Source organism: Hypoxylon fragiforme, assembly GCF_022984875.1.
Source record: "Hypoxylon fragiforme strain CBS 206.31 chromosome Unknown GGS25scaffold_1, whole genome shotgun sequence".
NCBI classification, from domain to species: Eukaryota; Fungi; Ascomycota; class Sordariomycetes; order Xylariales; family Hypoxylaceae; genus Hypoxylon; species Hypoxylon fragiforme.
In genome coordinates, this window is record NW_026054756.1 from 4109595 (window position 1) to 4125072 (window position 15478).

The window sequence follows — 15478 nt, forward strand, 5'->3', positions numbered from 1 at the left end:
TTCCCCAGGCGCATGCCCGAGGACGGATCATGAACATGACATGACATGACATGACATGCGGGTGGGTTCCGTGTCCCTTAACCTACCCAAGTATGTCTAAGCACCTAGTTAAGGTAGATATACCCAATGACTTTTGACTGAGCTGAGCTTAGGTTACAAGCAAACTTCCACGAAAAGGGGGTAGGTATAAGCTGATTATTCTTTTTGTGAACAAAAAAAAAGGTGGTGATTCTTGGTTTTGTGTATACTACCTAATGTACAATTTCTGATTAGAAAGAAGATCGAGTGGTATAGTAGGTATGTAAGAGAAAACGTAAGCAGGGGGAATTTTTCGTAAAGTCTCGTTTTTTTTTATATGCACCCACCCCCCCTATGCATTCAATGTTGGTAAAAGACTTATGAGCAATGCAGTGCTTTCAACTCCCGGCTAGCAAAACTAACTCCCATCATGAATAATCGACTTTTTATCGCACCAATTATGTGATTTTTCTCCTTGCTGCCGACAAGATGTCTGTCTGTGGGCAACCCCCTTATTTTCTTCCTTCCCTATTCCTACATTTTCCTCATGGTCGGTCCGCACCACCCCCTTCCCCCCCCACACACTTCATACCTAGGTACTTAGGTATCCCATATCCATCCAGTCCAGTCCACTTTGCTTTATTTGTTTTTTCTTTCCGTAGCGTCCATTCTCTGTTCTAGCTGCTGAACATAGTTGTTCAGTCGTTGGCAAGCCGCCTGTAAAGCCTGTTTTCCAAAAACACAAAAGTCAGTTTAGACACTGCTGGTCCTCCCCGAAAGCAGCAAAGGCGCGAAGGCAAGGAATCAATCAAATGCAGAAACGCACATAGATGTCCTCCGTTAATAGCTCGTTCGAGGCCTTATACTCTCGTCTGTCGAAAGCTTTCAGTCAGCGGGGGCAAAAAAAGCAGTGCGCCATTGGCAGGCACCCCAGTGGGTAGGTATTAGAACTAACAAGACGTAGCTGTAGACACCAGCACCGGCGAGCGTCGAACCGAGAAGGAAGCCGAAGAGTCTATATAACCAAGCGAGAGTTTTATTAGCTTCTCGACTCTACCTTAGGTAAGTATGGTATGGAGCATAGTAGCAAGCACTATGCGCCATGATATTATAGATAATATATATAACATCATCAAACTCACCCGCCGCGGAAAGCGCCAACGGGCTTGCGGATTGGCAAAGGCGTTGCTGTCGCGTCGGCCATCGTTCGCGCGGTGGCGTGGAAGCCGCGGGAGGAGGAGGCAACGAAGGCGCTTCGAGCCCCGCCGAAGAGGACTCTAGAAGCCATCATTGCGATTTTCGGTGATAAAAGAGTTATTTGTTGTAGTTGAGTGTGGGTTGTTTTCGCGAGAACTTCGTTTAAGAGGTTTTTAATTCTTGTATGTTTAATTTCTTCGTCGTTGAAGGATATTGGTCAAGGTTGGGTGGGCAAAGGATTTCGAGACAAACGTCGATCAGTCAATCAGTCAATCAATCAATCAATCAATCACAATCAATTAAAATAAACTCGGCTTGAACTCCAAATTTGGCTTGCTAGTAAGTTGGAATGGGGGGTCCCAGGCCCTCCTGGTCTTCTGGCCCCCTGTAGAGTAGCGTCTTTTAAAAGCCAATAAAAGTGCGCGGTTCAACAGAGGTTCCGCTTTTTAATTTATATATTCATGTACTTCCACCATTACATTTTTAATTGTTTTTTCTTTTTTATTCAGCCAATCAAATCTCATCACCTCATCAGCTGACCAATCATATTATTTAATTTTTGTAAAAATACCTTGCAACACCAGCTACATACGAAGCACCATATAAGGACAAATCAACGGCTGCTTTAGCTAATCCAAATCGAGCCTTTTGATTGGACTCAAACCCCTTGTAAGTCACGTGACATATTTGAAGCGGCTCAAATGGTTTTTCCGATTGAAGCTAACAATCTAATCAGAAAGCTACTTTTCGGAAAAGTAGGTAAAGCAGTGGATCAACTCCCGATCCGATTGGCTATTTAAAGCTAGATGTATTAGCCTAAAACGGCTAGTGGAAAGGCTTAAGCCTTTTAAGCGAGCCAAGGTTTATCCGGATCTAAATGAGACGTTTGTCCGAATTAAGCATATGATTTGCACTAGGACCGAAATCAGAAAAAGGCTAACCCTAAGGGGGAACAGTGGGATGGTTTAATTGGCTGGATTTGAGGAGCTATGCTTAGAATGGCAGTTGGAGCTTTTTTAACCAATTATATTGTAGAAATTTATCTCTTTCTTTCCAATGTACCGCGCTATCTTAAAAGCGGCTAGACTAGATCCATTAATAGACAGGGGGCCAGAAGACCAGGAGTGCCTGGGACCCCCTATTCCAACTTACCTAAGTTTTAGTATGGAACATTTGGAGAAGCCTGTACTATGTACCTCAGGCCTAGTCCGGGTATTCCTCGGCACAGCGAACTTCTACTTCAAGTTTGATACTAACTACTAGGTAGTTACTAGGTAAGTATTACTAACAGGATATAATAGCCGTGATTGGCTGATTGCATATGGGTACTCTACGACATAGTACCTTACGTCAACTTTCAAGGTCAACGGTATTACACCAATTTACAAAAACCTCCCTTACGACATAGTACTATTCTTTGCATTTTCACCTCACTACCAAGTAAGAAGGGCTCATTTAAAATAATTTCATAAATCTTATGCTGAACTACCCCATGTCAACAATGTATCCCAGTCCCAGTGTGACCCAGTGCACAGGCTGATTAACTTGCCCCGTTCGCGTAACTGAAAGAATCTGTACAGTAATTTTTATTGCTTCATTCTCATATTATTGAGCTCAAAGTTCATCATGCTTAGTTGCCTCAGCTGCCTCGCTGCTGCTAGATTCACTTGCAGCAGGAGCAACGGGAGTCTCATCTTCCTTCTTCTCCTCTACGAACGCCTTATACTTGCCGTTCTCCTGAACGAACTTGATCAGGTCCTCAACAGTTCGCGCTCCGCTGTACGTAGCCGGCTCGCTCTTCTTGCCAGCGGGGTACAGCTTGATGGTGGGGAATCCTCCAATCTCATCAGGCACATCGTTGGCCGTAGCATCAACCTTGGCAATCACCACCTTGTCCTTGAACTCGCTGTTGGCGTACATGGAAGCAAGATCCTCGTACTTGGGAGCGAGAGCCTTGCAGTGGCCGCACCATGGGGCGTAGAACTCGATCAAGACATCCTTGGAGTCGTCTAGGACAATCTCTTCGTATGTCTTACCCACGACAACGGTCACCGGGCCTTCCTGCTTCTCCGGGATCTCCTCGGACTTAAGGCTGGGCTCAATCTTTCCGGCAACGAAGTCGTCAACGAAGGCGGTGACGGCCTCGGCAGTGAGCTCCTTCTCCTGGTCGAAGGGGAATTTCTGGTTCTTGACAGTCTCCTGGATAGCGAAAGACGGGAACTTGTCCGTCTTGAGGTTGAGGTTGCCAGCGTGAGCACCGAAGGACGAGGCATCAATAGTAGCGAAGTTGATCTTGCCACGGTACTTCTCCGCCAGAGGCTTCAAAGTCTCGCCAAGTTCCTTTCGCTCCTCGGCAGTCTCGGAGAAGATATAGGCAAGGGGGAGACCGGCAGACATGTAGCCGGAGTAGGTGTCAGGACCGACTTCGCCGATCAGAGGGGTCGAGGCAACCTTTGCGAAAGTGTCAATAGCCTTTTCCTCGAACTTGTCGGTGAAGGTAGCTTTGCCCTCATCGAACTGCTTGTACAGAACGATAGCGGGGGCCTTGACGCCCTCGGCCTCGGCCAAAGCAGCGTCGTTGGTAGCACCGAAGAGATAAGAATCCCTATACTGCTCAGCGACCTTGGTGTAAGTCTCGTTAGAGGCCTTATCGGAGGCGTCGATATAGGCGACAAGAACGACCTTGTCAGCGGTCTTGAAATCCTCGAGGGTATCCGACGTCAAAAGTGAAACGGCGGGGAGGGACTGCTTGATCATGTAGGAGGTAATCCTGTGAGAACTTATTAGTATGGTGATTGCTGCATAGTGTGTTTCGAGCAAAGTACTTACGCAGCAGCTTTCCTTTGGCCGGAGTAGGGAGTGATGTTTTCTGGGCCACGGAAAATCTTCAGTGTCGGGTAGCCCTCGACACCGAATGATTGGCAGAGCTCGCTCTCCTCTGTGCAGTCAACCTTGGCTAGTTTGATTGACTTCTCCTTCAGTGTTGTAGCAGCCTCCTCATACTCGGGGGCGAGGGCTTTGCAGTGACCACACCATGGTGCGAAGACTAGATATTATGAGGTTAGAAGACGTCTTTGGAGTGGCATTCGCATTAGAAATGGAAGGCCTAACATACATTCTGCTAGGACGAGATCATTGGTCTTAACGAAATCGTTGAATGTGTCCTTGGTTAGCTGGGTGACATCTGAGCCATCTGCAGCAGAAACACCTGCGGCGGCGAGCAGGCCGAAAAGAACGTTCCGAGCCGAATGCATGGTGAGGGGCCGATACGATAAAAAGCTCCTAGATTATAGCACTGGCTAGGTTGGGGGTATATAAAAGAATAATTTCAAAGTAAAGAAAGCAAATAAGTGCTAGCAGCAGGATGTAGGAAGAGGTTATGTATTCCGATATCTCCTACAATTGGTATATCTGTCCCTTTTAGCAGGAAGGGAATGTGAATTGGAGAAGATTGAACAAGTTTACTTTTTGTTTGGCTAAAAGGCTGAAATGGTACATATGTAGGTATGTACCTAGTACTGTATGTACTTCAAGTACCAGGTACATATGCATCTGTACACTGTACAATACCGAATATCTGGCCACTCAGCCGCCACTGGCAACTGCTACAATAAGCTACATGAGCTGCTAGTGACTGGTAAAGTGATGTCAGTTGCTTGTGGCTTACGCAGGGCAATTATAAATCCAATGACGGGGCATAGTTCCGACGCCCACCGCTCCTTCCCAACTCCCGCATCCCAATATAGTACTACCTAAGGGTGACTAAAGTTAATGGACAATTCAATGATTCCAATGGACAGGTGTTCTCTTTCTTTTTTGACCCCCCACCAAGGCACTCATGCTACATCATGGATAGTACCAAGTACATACCCATGGCTCGCACCGCCACAATTGATCCTTTTGGATCCATTTAATACCTCCAGGCTTCAAGTTTTATTATAGGCACCCCTCATCCTTAGCCTCTATCTAATTAATACTACTTTATCCATTCAAGATGCGAATTAATGATTCTAATCATAGATCAGATCAGCAAACGCGGAGGCACACATTCGAAGGATTTGGACGAATATGGTGAAGAATGACATGCGGTTACTCGTACTCGGCCTAGGTACCTACTATTCAGCTAACTGTCTAACTACTTGTCTACTTATCGAACCGCTTGATTGTCTCAACTCAATTCAAGGGATTGTCATCCGACATGGCATTCAACATGATGTTCTACAATACATTCCAAGGTTTGTATCGATCAATGACTAGTACATTACGGTAGGTAAGTACAATAAATACATGAGCACCCCCTGGCTAGGGGCATCTGGATTTCAATAATGCAAGCTGCCAGATTAATTAGAGTCCCTGCAGTGAGGCTCAAAATTGGAGGACCCTCAGCGTTACAATGTCTTAACGATGGTTGAAACCCTACCACGCCATCGTTACAATATACTATCTTACATGCAAGCCTGAAGAAGTCAAGGTAGCTAATGTCTATAGGTCTGCCAATCTCAAGTTTGTAAGAATGGGAAATAGAGGCAGGTACATAAGGACCATCAGCAATACATACCCAAAGAAAGCGCATCAAAATGCACACACACCTATATGTATGTGACTTCAGATATCGTCAAAAATCATTACATAAGCCTATACGACTATAAACTTAGTAGGTGCTTGCGGGTGAGAGATTGAGAAGGTGGGCACGTATCTCGATATAAGAATGATATCAGGTATGTAGGCGGAAGGAGGTGGATACTTGACCAGTACCTACTATGTACATACCCTACCTAGGGTAGGTAGGCAGTAGGTACTACCAGTGACACATGTAGTCAGTAATCTTCTGGAAGGAGGCACTCACGATAAAATGATATGAAGAGAAAGAATGACTGCAGATTTTCATCTGGTGGAACTTGAAGAGAGGGATCCAGGAACATCCTCTCTGCCTACCTAATATCTTCTCCCCTATTTCTTCAATGTTTGTCACAAGCATCTGACCTTCCCCTCGGCTCAAATTACCTCGCGACAACCAACATCAGCCAACCTTGTTTACTTCTGGTCCATCCAATACCTTTTATATAGAATTTGAAATACTAGGCATCTTCCCTAATCTGCCCAGCTTCAGCATTCAGTCTGGTTTGGCGACTTTCCAGACCGTCGAGGCCTCTAACACTACGAGCAGGCTCGGCGTTGTTCTAGGAGAAGTCAACCAGACTTTGTTAATCCAATTCTCAACCCAATTACTTTTATTTAATTATCTAATCATTTCCCCCTTTGCTCTTGGTGTCGAGTTCTAGACCGTCTCTGTCCCGATGGACCATCATCGTGTGCCTAGGCACAGCTCTAGCCATGGCACTTTGCGTAGTAGCTATTCATCTCAGGGACGACCAAGTCATGGCCCATCCCCTATTCGTCCGCTGCACAAACCTCTTCGGAGTGTGAACGAGAACTCTGTCTTACTACCCTCACCAGGTGCTTTAGAGAGTATGCTGAAAACCACAACCGAGACAGGAGACATCGGCATTTTCAGTATCAAGCCAATACCCCCATCACCACAACGTAGGGATACACTCTCAGAAATAGGGCATATCCGTCGAGATAACAACAAGAAGGGGACTTCTTGCAGAGACACTGCCTCCGAGATAATCTCCATGTACGGTTCTGAGAGTCATAGATCAGCCACCAGCACTTTGACCCCGACATCTTCAGAGGATATCGGGCAACGCTCATACTCAATGACTACCTGTGGGTCTCGTCACCTCTCTCATCACAGGTCTACTACGACGTTACAGAGTCAGAATAGCAACGGCCCACTCCAACGCCCCAGATCACCCTTCCCCTATCCAACTCGCCTGAAAAGACCAGGAATTCGCCCAGCATCGCCAGCGCTTACGGAAAGCGGCCGCGTTGACTACAGCCGCATGGTGGAGATTGATAGGACTTCCTACGTAAAGTGCCCCTTAGCTCCATATAGGTTCCATGCCTATTCACTAACAGAAATCAGAGGACAATTCATGGTCCTTTTAAACCAGCGTATCCCCATATGCTACGGAGGCCCCCGCCGTTAGGCCTTCGAGCGGATGCCAACCAATCTACGACCTCGTTACCTTCACATTACCCTCCTCCTAGTCGTCATGGACCACCGGGACTTCCATATGCTCGGACTCATTCTGCGGCCTCGATAGCATCTTGGGGCACTCCGCGCCGTGAAAGACTGGACAGTTTCTCCTCAAGAACGTCGAGTCTTACCTCGATTGTAAACATGTATCAACGAATACCGCCAACGTATAGGACTGTCCAAAGCGGCTTATCTGCTCCTATTCCACGCTATTACGACTATACCGAAGATTTCGAATATAGACAGCCGCGAACGATCACTCCTATTCAGCCATTCGCCCCTGTTCCCACACGGGCGCCCTCTTTTCAGCGGCCACTAGTACTTCAAGAGTCGGACGATCACTTAGAGGTTGCTTTCCGAGAGCGAGATTCGGCATTCTACGAGTCTGAGAGCCAGAATGCCGATGAAACAGAAATTACTCCGCTCACACGAGGTAGCACTCCTCGATTTGAGAACTACAGAGCCCCATCACGTTGTCGCACTGGGTCTATACGTTCTGAAAATACATCCATAGTACTTGATGGCTCAGAAACTGGTAGCAGACTCATGAGAGGGAGTGATGTTGACCTATTACCATCACAGGCTGGTAGGGAGTCTGTGGATACGTTCAATCCGAGTCTCGATCTCGAGTCAAAGGATGCACCAACGTATAGGTACACAGATTATCGCACAACAGTAACACCAAAGACTAAGGCGAATTCTCCAGAGAAGCACGTGCAGGTCCAAAGGGGTAGGACTCCCACGGTTCATAGTGAGCAAGGCGTGATAATGAGAGACGATACACGAGATGAAACTTTGCAAGATACAAGTAAAAACGATGAGGAACACCTAATCGAAGGACAGCCTATGGTTGGACAAGAGGATGATGTTTTAAATCGACGCTCGTGCTCTGAACCTGCCCAGGATATATTGGCCAAATCCATTCATCATGAAGCCCTACTTCATAACCAACACGCGTTCGCCACGATGAATCACGGTGCTTCTCGGCATAATGAAGCTGGCGTACTTCGTGATAGAACGTCGACAGTGACGCTTACCACGGCTCATGGACCGGGTCACAGCATAGGCGACGGCGAGATGTCCAGGACCGAAAACCTGGATAAGAACTGCAGTGATGCAGAAGAGGGCGATTTGATGCCGATTTCAATGAACCAGGTGACACCAAGACATAGGTTCCAGCGTCACAAGAGGAACCAAGCCATTCCCAGAATCAGCACCAGCAGCCTCCCCAAGGAAGATAATGAAAGCTTTCGGTATATTTCTCCATCCTGTTCCACCACACCTATCGTCTCGCCGAAACCAATCTCCCCCGCACGTCAATTGAAGCTGAAGAATAGCGTACCTCAACTTATGAAAGCACTGCCGCCTGTACCCGGAGATCCTGACTACGTTCCATCTCCAACACTTAGCATGCGCAGTTTATCGAGCAACGAAGGCGACTTCGCCGAGGTTCTCACACCATTCCGGTTCTCACAGCCTTCTATTTCTCAAATGTTCAAGGCGGTAGACGCCAGAAATCATGAAGTACCCCTAAATGATGATCGACTCCCAAGTTTACAGAAAAATGTCCCAAAGTTGAAGTTGAGAAAGAGAATGTCCAATAGCTCAGGGGCTACGTTCTCTTCAGATACAAGACTGTGTGACAAGACAACCGACCGGCGCTGCTCTACAGAAAGCCCGGACACAAGACTTGATTCTAAAGGGGGTGAGCTACATACTAAGGTACCTACTCGGAATAGACTGAAGCTTAGGTCTTCAAGAAGTACGACTATCAGTACCACGCCGCCTGTCGCCGTTCATCGAAACGCAGACACGAAGGGTTCAGACTTAACTACGGATATCGCGCACCAGAAACCACAGGAATCTTCTAACTTCCCGGTTAGCGTGGGATCTCCCCTACATCGAGTCAGTAGAAACCCATCACAATCTATACAGGATGACCGCTCCGCTGTCGGTAGGCCATTCGAAGCCGTGGCTCATACTGTAGCACCGTCTCAACGCGAAAGAAGGAGGATACCCGCAAATGCATACCGCCAAAATAAATTTCCTTACAAGGCGAAATCAATGGAAGCCCTTCGAAGCACAGAGCATCATGGCCTAAGGAGACATTTTTCAAACCTTCGTTCCTTGTTGGCACGTCCCTATAGTCCAGCCCCAGTCACATCAGTTGCAGATGGTACTCATGGCGAAAAGGAAAACAAGGTGCCCCAAGATGCTAATCCAACAAATGCAAATCTCAATAACAAGATTCCCACTGTCAATGGGGAGCGCTTACATGAGGGTCACAACCATCGGACTACTTTTGGTCGACGAGTACGGTCGAGAGTGGTCAAGTGGATCAAAGATGCCAAGACAGCAGTGCGAGTATGCTCCAAGAAGACCCATGGAGATTGAGAGAGGAGAACTCAGCGATAGTCTCTTGTTGCTCTTGTTGAAGGACCTCTCATAGTCCGTATTTTCAGATCCCGTCGTTTTCAGCATTTATTGGATTCCACTGGAAGCAACCTTGAAGTCTTAGTAGACTGAATTTTGGACCAAAATTTTGGACCCGCCGGCTGTTAGGTTTGGACGGAAGCCCTTTTTTGTGCCTGTTTGCTGTAGTCAAGTCGGTAGTAATAATGTGGCGATCAACTTGGTATAAATCATGGGTGGATTGGGATGACCCCCTTGAAGTAGGGTAAGTCAAATTTGGCCAAAGAATGGGAAACACGCATGTACGTACCTAGGTACTTAATGTAGCCCCTTTAGCATGCAACTCTAAATGCATGATAGTCTCGAGATGTGTAGATGTGATGTGACTTGCTTAGTGTGAAATAGGGGAAAGGGTTAATATTCTGGACTATGAATACTAGGTATTGGCTTGAACCTACCTAGGTTCCTTTATGGCTATTTGATTTTGAGGCTGAAGTCAAAATATCTTAGCCCACTAAGCCAAGTCTTTAATATAGCATCAATACGAGGGTATGAGGGTTAAGAGATGGGGATAAACTTTGTATAGCATACGATAGTTGTCAGATAGTAATAAAAGTGAAAAGGCACCAAAGTCAGCTAACCTATACCTACTTTATTCTCACTCTCTCCCTAACACCAACTTGAAGCTTTTAGTATGTGAAGACCTGGTAGTTTATGCGTATAGATATGCTTCCGCCGCCGAGGGTAGTGACATTTAGTTTCCTCGAGAGCTCGGCGTGCCATTGGATGACTGCCACATCGTCTCATCTCTCTCCCTCTCCCTCTTGTGGGTGGGTTTGAGACGGAGGAGTTTAAGCTTGACTACCTATCTACCTAGCCAGGTACTAGATCATTAGATCATTATATTATTAGATCATCTAGGTAACTTAAGAGAAGCTTACTTTCCATGGTTTGCTTATTAGGGGCCCAGGTGCTCTTCTTCTCTTCTCTTTCCTTGAACTCCGGTTTATCTCTCTTCTCTTCCTTCGCCACTTTCATCTTTCACGGGCAGATATTTTTTTCCACTTCTACCCTTATCACCATTAATTTTCATATTTGGGCCTTTTTTACTTGGGTATAATCGATCTCATACCTATATCTAGACCTGGAACGAGACCTAGACAGGCAGATAGATATCCAAGACCCCCAAGCGAAACTTCAGCCATCAACATCAACAACAGCCGCAACAGGCACAGACACGGGAACAGGAACAGCAACACGTGGAGTCAGAGCCTCAGAAACCTTCCGATATCAAAGTGGTGGTCAGCTTATTATACCATACTTTCCATACTACACTAGGCTGCCCTACCACCACTTCTACCATTCTTACTTCTACTACCCCTGCCACCGTCTCTCCCAACAACAGGAAGAAACCTAGTATCTGAAATCCTCGCACGGCCATCATCAGCCAATAAACAACACCTATATAAACTTCCCAAGCCCCAGCCAGACTCAACCATCAGACACGCACACAATTCAGAACTTCTGGCCAAAGCAGAAGAGCAGAGCATACTCTCCCCCCCAAAAGCATAGAACCTGCCACGGTTTCTCTTTTGCGCAGGTTCCTACTCTTCTTCTCAGGGCAGTCTTCCAAGTTCTACTCTACTCAGTTTCCTTCCGGAACCATACACCACATTCCCATCCCCCTTTTGAATCATCAACTGTAGGTATGTAGCATCAACCAACCCCAACCTCAACCCCAACCCCAGCAACAACAACAGCAGTAATACTAACAGCAACAACAAGACAATAATTATTGGTAAATCCAGCAACCTTACAATGGAGAACCGCCGCCACTCCACCTTCTTGCACAGCTACGGCCGGATCACCAGCCTGGACGACCCCTTCGGCGACAGGCCCGCGCGGCCCATGTCCTGGGACCCATTGCTCCGGCCACCACCTATCGGCGGCGCGCTTCTCGAGGACCCCACGTTCACGCCCCCGCCCTCGCCTCCTCGGCCACGGCCAGCAGGGCCAAAGCAGGGACCACCAACAGGACTGGCGCTTTCCATCTCGGATCGGCCGCGTCGTCGCTCGCAGGCGGGGTCCAGGGTCCGGTTCAGCGGGCTGTTCGAGGTCAGCGCGAGCGACATCGGGGAGGTGGATGAGGGATGCTGTGCTGACGAGGACGGCAAGAACACCAGTGACGATGAGGGAACCCTGGCGGACGACGAGGCGGATACCGCGCCGCTGGTCCCGAAGACAGCACCGCGCCGCAACTCGTCGCGTGCTATGAATCCGTGTCCTCTGTCAGAGAAGGAGAAGGAAACTGCGAAGGCACCGGAGGCGGCAGCACCCGCATCTGAGGAGGATATTCCGCGACAGCCGACGCCGTACAACTTCGAGGACGAGTTCAAGAACTGGGGCACGCCTTACACAACCCCGGTGTCCCGATTTGCCGCCGCCGCCACCGCCATCGCTGTTGCTCCTGCTCCAACGCAGAAGGGCCACGACGAGGATGCGAAGTTCGACTACCACGACGATCTGGCGAGAAAGCGGTACGGGGTCCGGAGCATCGACGAGATATACGCGCGCACCACCCCATCGCCGGAATCAGCTGAAGTGGCCGAGGCCGTTGCAGCAGCGCAGCAGCATGAGCTCGCGCTGGATGGAAGAATCCGGGAATTTGCCCTGCGCGGCGGATATAACAACAACAATACCCACACCCACACCCTTCATCCCACCACAATCGCCGCCGAGGCTAGGAGAAAGCACCCGAGACGCACCGCTTGGCAGAAGCTGAAGAGGTTCCTGGGCGTGAAGAGCTCCTTTCCCAAGAAGCAGCAGAAGTCCACTGCTACCGCCTCTATTACCACCACCATCACCGATGACCAGAGCGGCATTGAGCTGGACGACATCAACGTCGAGGGAAAGAGACGCAATGCGTGCGAGATCGACATGCCGATGCCCAGACTAAGCGGCACAGGCCACTGGAACGGGGATGCGGCCGAGTCGTCCTACGGCGGGGAGTCGCTTCGATCGTTTCACGCCGGGCCGGGTGGCCGCGATGCCGGCGCAACGGCAGCCCCTGGATCAGTGCGCGTGCCCTCGCACAACAAGGACGGGGGGAGATTGGAAAGAAAGTGGGCCAACAATAAGGCAAAGGGCTCTTCTTCTCGAAACCACTACCTGGCAGACAGCACTTGGTTTTTTTAAAGTATCGATCGACATCATTGCAGATATCTCAGATGATGCTGTATGTTTTATTTTATTGAAAGCGGGCATCGGCTGGGAGTCACGGAGACACCTTTCGGTGTAGGCGAGCATAATCGGTTGGGTCATTGTCATTTTTCATTGTCATTGTCATTGTATGGTATTATAATAGTTAGGGAGAAGAAGAAGAAGAAGAAGAAGAGCTCAAAATACGCCGCCACCTATAATAAAAAGTCGTTCTTCTTCACGTTTTGCCCACTGTATGATCTTGTTGGCTCCTTGTGTCATGGTAGCTCTTGAGGCATTTGGCCCCGCCACGCAGTAAAATTCGAAGATGGGTGTGATCCATGCGAGTGAAGTGGTGTCCTCCCCAACACAATGTAGCACTTTTACATGGGTATGCTTGGCATGGAGAGTCGCATGTAGGTTGTGATAAAGCGACATCAGTCGCCGGTGAGAAATGAGGTTCCCAAATCTAGGTAGGAGGGACGGCATGCAGAACTGGACGTTAGCCCTCGACTTGAATAAGAAGTGGCTGACGTGTGTACTAGGGGCAATATCGTTCAACTTTGGACGTCCTTGCTGTGCTGCAGCTTTGATAATGTCAAGATGTCCTTTCTTTTTCAACTCAGCCACGACGTCGTCTCGCATATGCTGTAGGTCGAAGAAACTCTCTTTATCCGGACTTATCAAGATGATTGCGATCTCTTCACCAGCGGCACTCAGATTTCTCTCGGATTCTGGCTCAACATCCAAGAAACTGACATACATGTAAAGATAGCCTCGATTGTTGAAAGCTGGCAAGCATAGTGGGATCCAATTCTCGCCACCGCCGGCTTTAACACTTCCGGATGCGAAGAGCATATTGAAAATAAGCTGTAGATCGCTTGGGTGGAGTGAGTGGCGACGAGGTCTGATCACACTCACAAGCTTTCCGCCTGCAACTATTAGACCATAGAGTAAATTATCGGTCTTTGTCTTTAAGAATGAATTATTAATTGCATGTCGATGTGACTTCCTGAGCCTCAAGCATTCTAAAGCTCCTAGAAGGGCGGATGGAGATCCTCTCGTAAAGCTGTCGGCCAAGGAGGATAGCAAAGTCTCTGTGCCCTGGAGAGGCTTTCGGAGATCGGTAGAGGGTCGATTGGCGAAGATGTTGGTCAAGGCCGGTAGTGTTAACGTAGATAATATTTGCATGTACAGCGCATCAAGTTGGGCCCTTAGTTGAGAATCGCTTTCCCCGAGCCTGCTTATCGCTACCAAATATAGGGGGCCCTCGGTAGCGATGACAAAACGCGTATTTCCGGCAGTGAATCCTAACAGAGGGTTCTTCGCGCCCTCATAGAATGAGATGATGGTCTGTACGACCCCCATTGAAGAGCTGACCAAATCCAGACCTCCATGTCTACTATAGATTGGCTTGCCCGCAGATGATAGAATCATGTAATGTTTCAACTTGGATTTCCAGATCTTGAGTCGGTCCTCATCGCTCCAGTCTGTCTCTGAATCATCCGGTATATCATCAAATTCGCGAGAGAAATCAGAAAGGACCGCATCATCCTCAATCCTGACGGTTTCAAATGGTTGCACTGCTGAAGATTGTGCACGTAAAAGGTTCCAGGCGGGACTTCTCTTGCTCATATCCCCGATGAGTAAGCTCTCCAGGTCTCCCGGAGGCCGCAAAGTCGGTGCAAGACTCATGATGCTCATGGATTCGTCTATATCGTTTCCAATGGTGTTGAACCCTAAGCTCGACATGCCAACATTCGCCGGCGTAGAGCTTTGCTCCGTGGCATCAGCATTGTTCTCACTAGTTGTTGAGAAGGTACCACGTGAGCCATCTGGAAACGACAATGTCTGTATATTCATAGATGAAAGTGCAGTCGTAGGCTTGGATGACAAGTTGGGCCGTTCCATCACCGCCCCCGCCCCCATCGCCGCAGATTCAATAATTACAGGTGCTTGTGCGGGCCTGGGAGGCAAAGGGGGCGGCAAATCCGTGTCTTGGGCAGCGGCACCGGCAGCGGCTGACGAGCCAGCATTTTCGGTGCCCATCGTCAAGGCACTACAATTTTCACAATGCTCAGCTATATCATCGCATTGTTCAAACTGTCAGTCCATGGACTTGGTCGATTTTGGTTAGATTTTAATATATTTTGGTTTGCACCACGCCATAGCATCACATCAGCCAGTGAGCACCATGTCGTGAACCCTTTAACGGTATTACCTAGACACGCTAGGTAGGGTATGTATGTATGTATGTTATGTATGTATGTCTAAGATGTATCATGTAAGGGCAAGTTCAGGTTCTCGAAGATGTGTACTGCGTAGTAGGTTAGTGCTTTGTTTGGGTGCTCTCAATCTTATCGTTATCGTTTGAGACGTCATGTACCTATTTACCAGCTAAGCAGGTGCATCCATGGATTCTTTAGCCAGGACCTGGGTGCCTGGGGAAGAATGGAGAACTACGGCGTACATGTAGTACCTAACCTTGGAACCCTTGAAATTACAAGGGTTATAGCCAATAGGGTGCCTCCGGGTGTTGCGTTAGGTACT

The 15478-nt window shown here is 48.2% G+C and overlaps 5 protein-coding genes across 5 annotated transcripts; 2 read left to right on the top strand and 3 right to left on the bottom strand.

Annotated features, from left to right (window-relative positions):
• Positions 1-20: 20 nt before the first annotated feature.
• GGS25DRAFT_472699 (uncharacterized protein) lies at positions 21-1461 on the bottom strand. Its single transcript, XM_049259476.1, has 4 exons — positions 1161-1461; positions 974-1033; positions 845-890; positions 21-744 (listed from the first exon to the last, which is right to left on the bottom strand). The coding sequence occupies exons 1-4, from the start codon at positions 1307-1309 to the stop codon at positions 658-660; spliced, it is 342 nt and encodes a 113-aa protein (XP_049122016.1). The 5' UTR covers positions 1310-1461; the 3' UTR covers positions 21-657.
• A 1066-nt stretch (positions 1462-2527) lies between these two features.
• GGS25DRAFT_472702 (protein disulfide isomerase) lies at positions 2528-4668 on the bottom strand. Its single transcript, XM_049259477.1, has 3 exons — positions 4331-4668; positions 4045-4261; positions 2528-3985 (listed from the first exon to the last, which is right to left on the bottom strand). Exons 1-3 carry the CDS (start codon positions 4467-4469, stop codon positions 2830-2832), a joined length of 1512 nt encoding a protein of 503 aa, XP_049122017.1. The 5' UTR covers positions 4470-4668; the 3' UTR covers positions 2528-2829.
• A 1767-nt stretch (positions 4669-6435) lies between these two features.
• On the top strand, positions 6436-9712 carry GGS25DRAFT_527704 (uncharacterized protein; the record flags this gene model as incomplete). The annotated part of the gene is made up of 2 exons (XM_049265114.1): positions 6436-7148; positions 7205-9712. Exons 1-2 carry the CDS (start codon positions 6513-6515, stop codon positions 9710-9712), a joined length of 3144 nt encoding a protein of 1047 aa, XP_049122018.1. The 5' UTR covers positions 6436-6512.
• A 1836-nt stretch (positions 9713-11548) lies between these two features.
• On the top strand, positions 11549-12925 carry GGS25DRAFT_517530 (uncharacterized protein; the record flags this gene model as incomplete). The annotated part of the gene is made up of 1 exon (XM_049263404.1): positions 11549-12925. The coding sequence occupies one exon, from the start codon at positions 11549-11551 to the stop codon at positions 12923-12925; it is 1377 nt and encodes a 458-aa protein (XP_049122019.1).
• A 100-nt stretch (positions 12926-13025) lies between these two features.
• Positions 13026-15361, bottom strand: GGS25DRAFT_61613 (vacuolar fusion protein MON1). Its single transcript, XM_049265902.1, has 2 exons — positions 15323-15361; positions 13026-15198 (listed from the first exon to the last, which is right to left on the bottom strand). The coding sequence occupies exon 2, from the start codon at positions 14975-14977 to the stop codon at positions 13127-13129; it is 1851 nt and encodes a 616-aa protein (XP_049122020.1). The 5' UTR covers positions 14978-15198; positions 15323-15361; the 3' UTR covers positions 13026-13126.
• Between the last annotated feature and the right edge of the window lie 117 nt (positions 15362-15478).

Coding starts and splice junctions, on each gene's coding strand:
- GGS25DRAFT_472699 (XM_049259476.1), bottom strand. CDS start 1,309: ATGATGGCTTCTAGAGTCCTCTTCGGCGGGGCTCGAAGCGCCTTCGTT. Junction 891..973: donor GGTGTCTACAGCTACGTCTT/GTTAGTTCTAAT, acceptor AGCTTTCGACAG/ACGAGAGTATAAGGCCTCGA. Junction 745..844: donor TATTAACGGAGGACATCTAT/GTGCGTTTCTGC, acceptor TTTGGAAAACAG/GCTTTACAGGCGGCTTGCCA.
- GGS25DRAFT_472702 (XM_049259477.1), bottom strand. CDS start 4,469: ATGCATTCGGCTCGGAACGTTCTTTTCGGCCTGCTCGCCGCCGCAGGT. Junction 4,262..4,330: donor TGATCTCGTCCTAGCAGAAT/GTATGTTAGGCC, acceptor CATAATATCTAG/TCTTCGCACCATGGTGTGGT. Junction 3,986..4,044: donor GGCCAAAGGAAAGCTGCTGC/GTAAGTACTTTG, acceptor AAGTTCTCACAG/GATTACCTCCTACATGATCA.
- GGS25DRAFT_61613 (XM_049265902.1), bottom strand. CDS start 14,977: ATGGGCACCGAAAATGCTGGCTCGTCAGCCGCTGCCGGTGCCGCTGCC.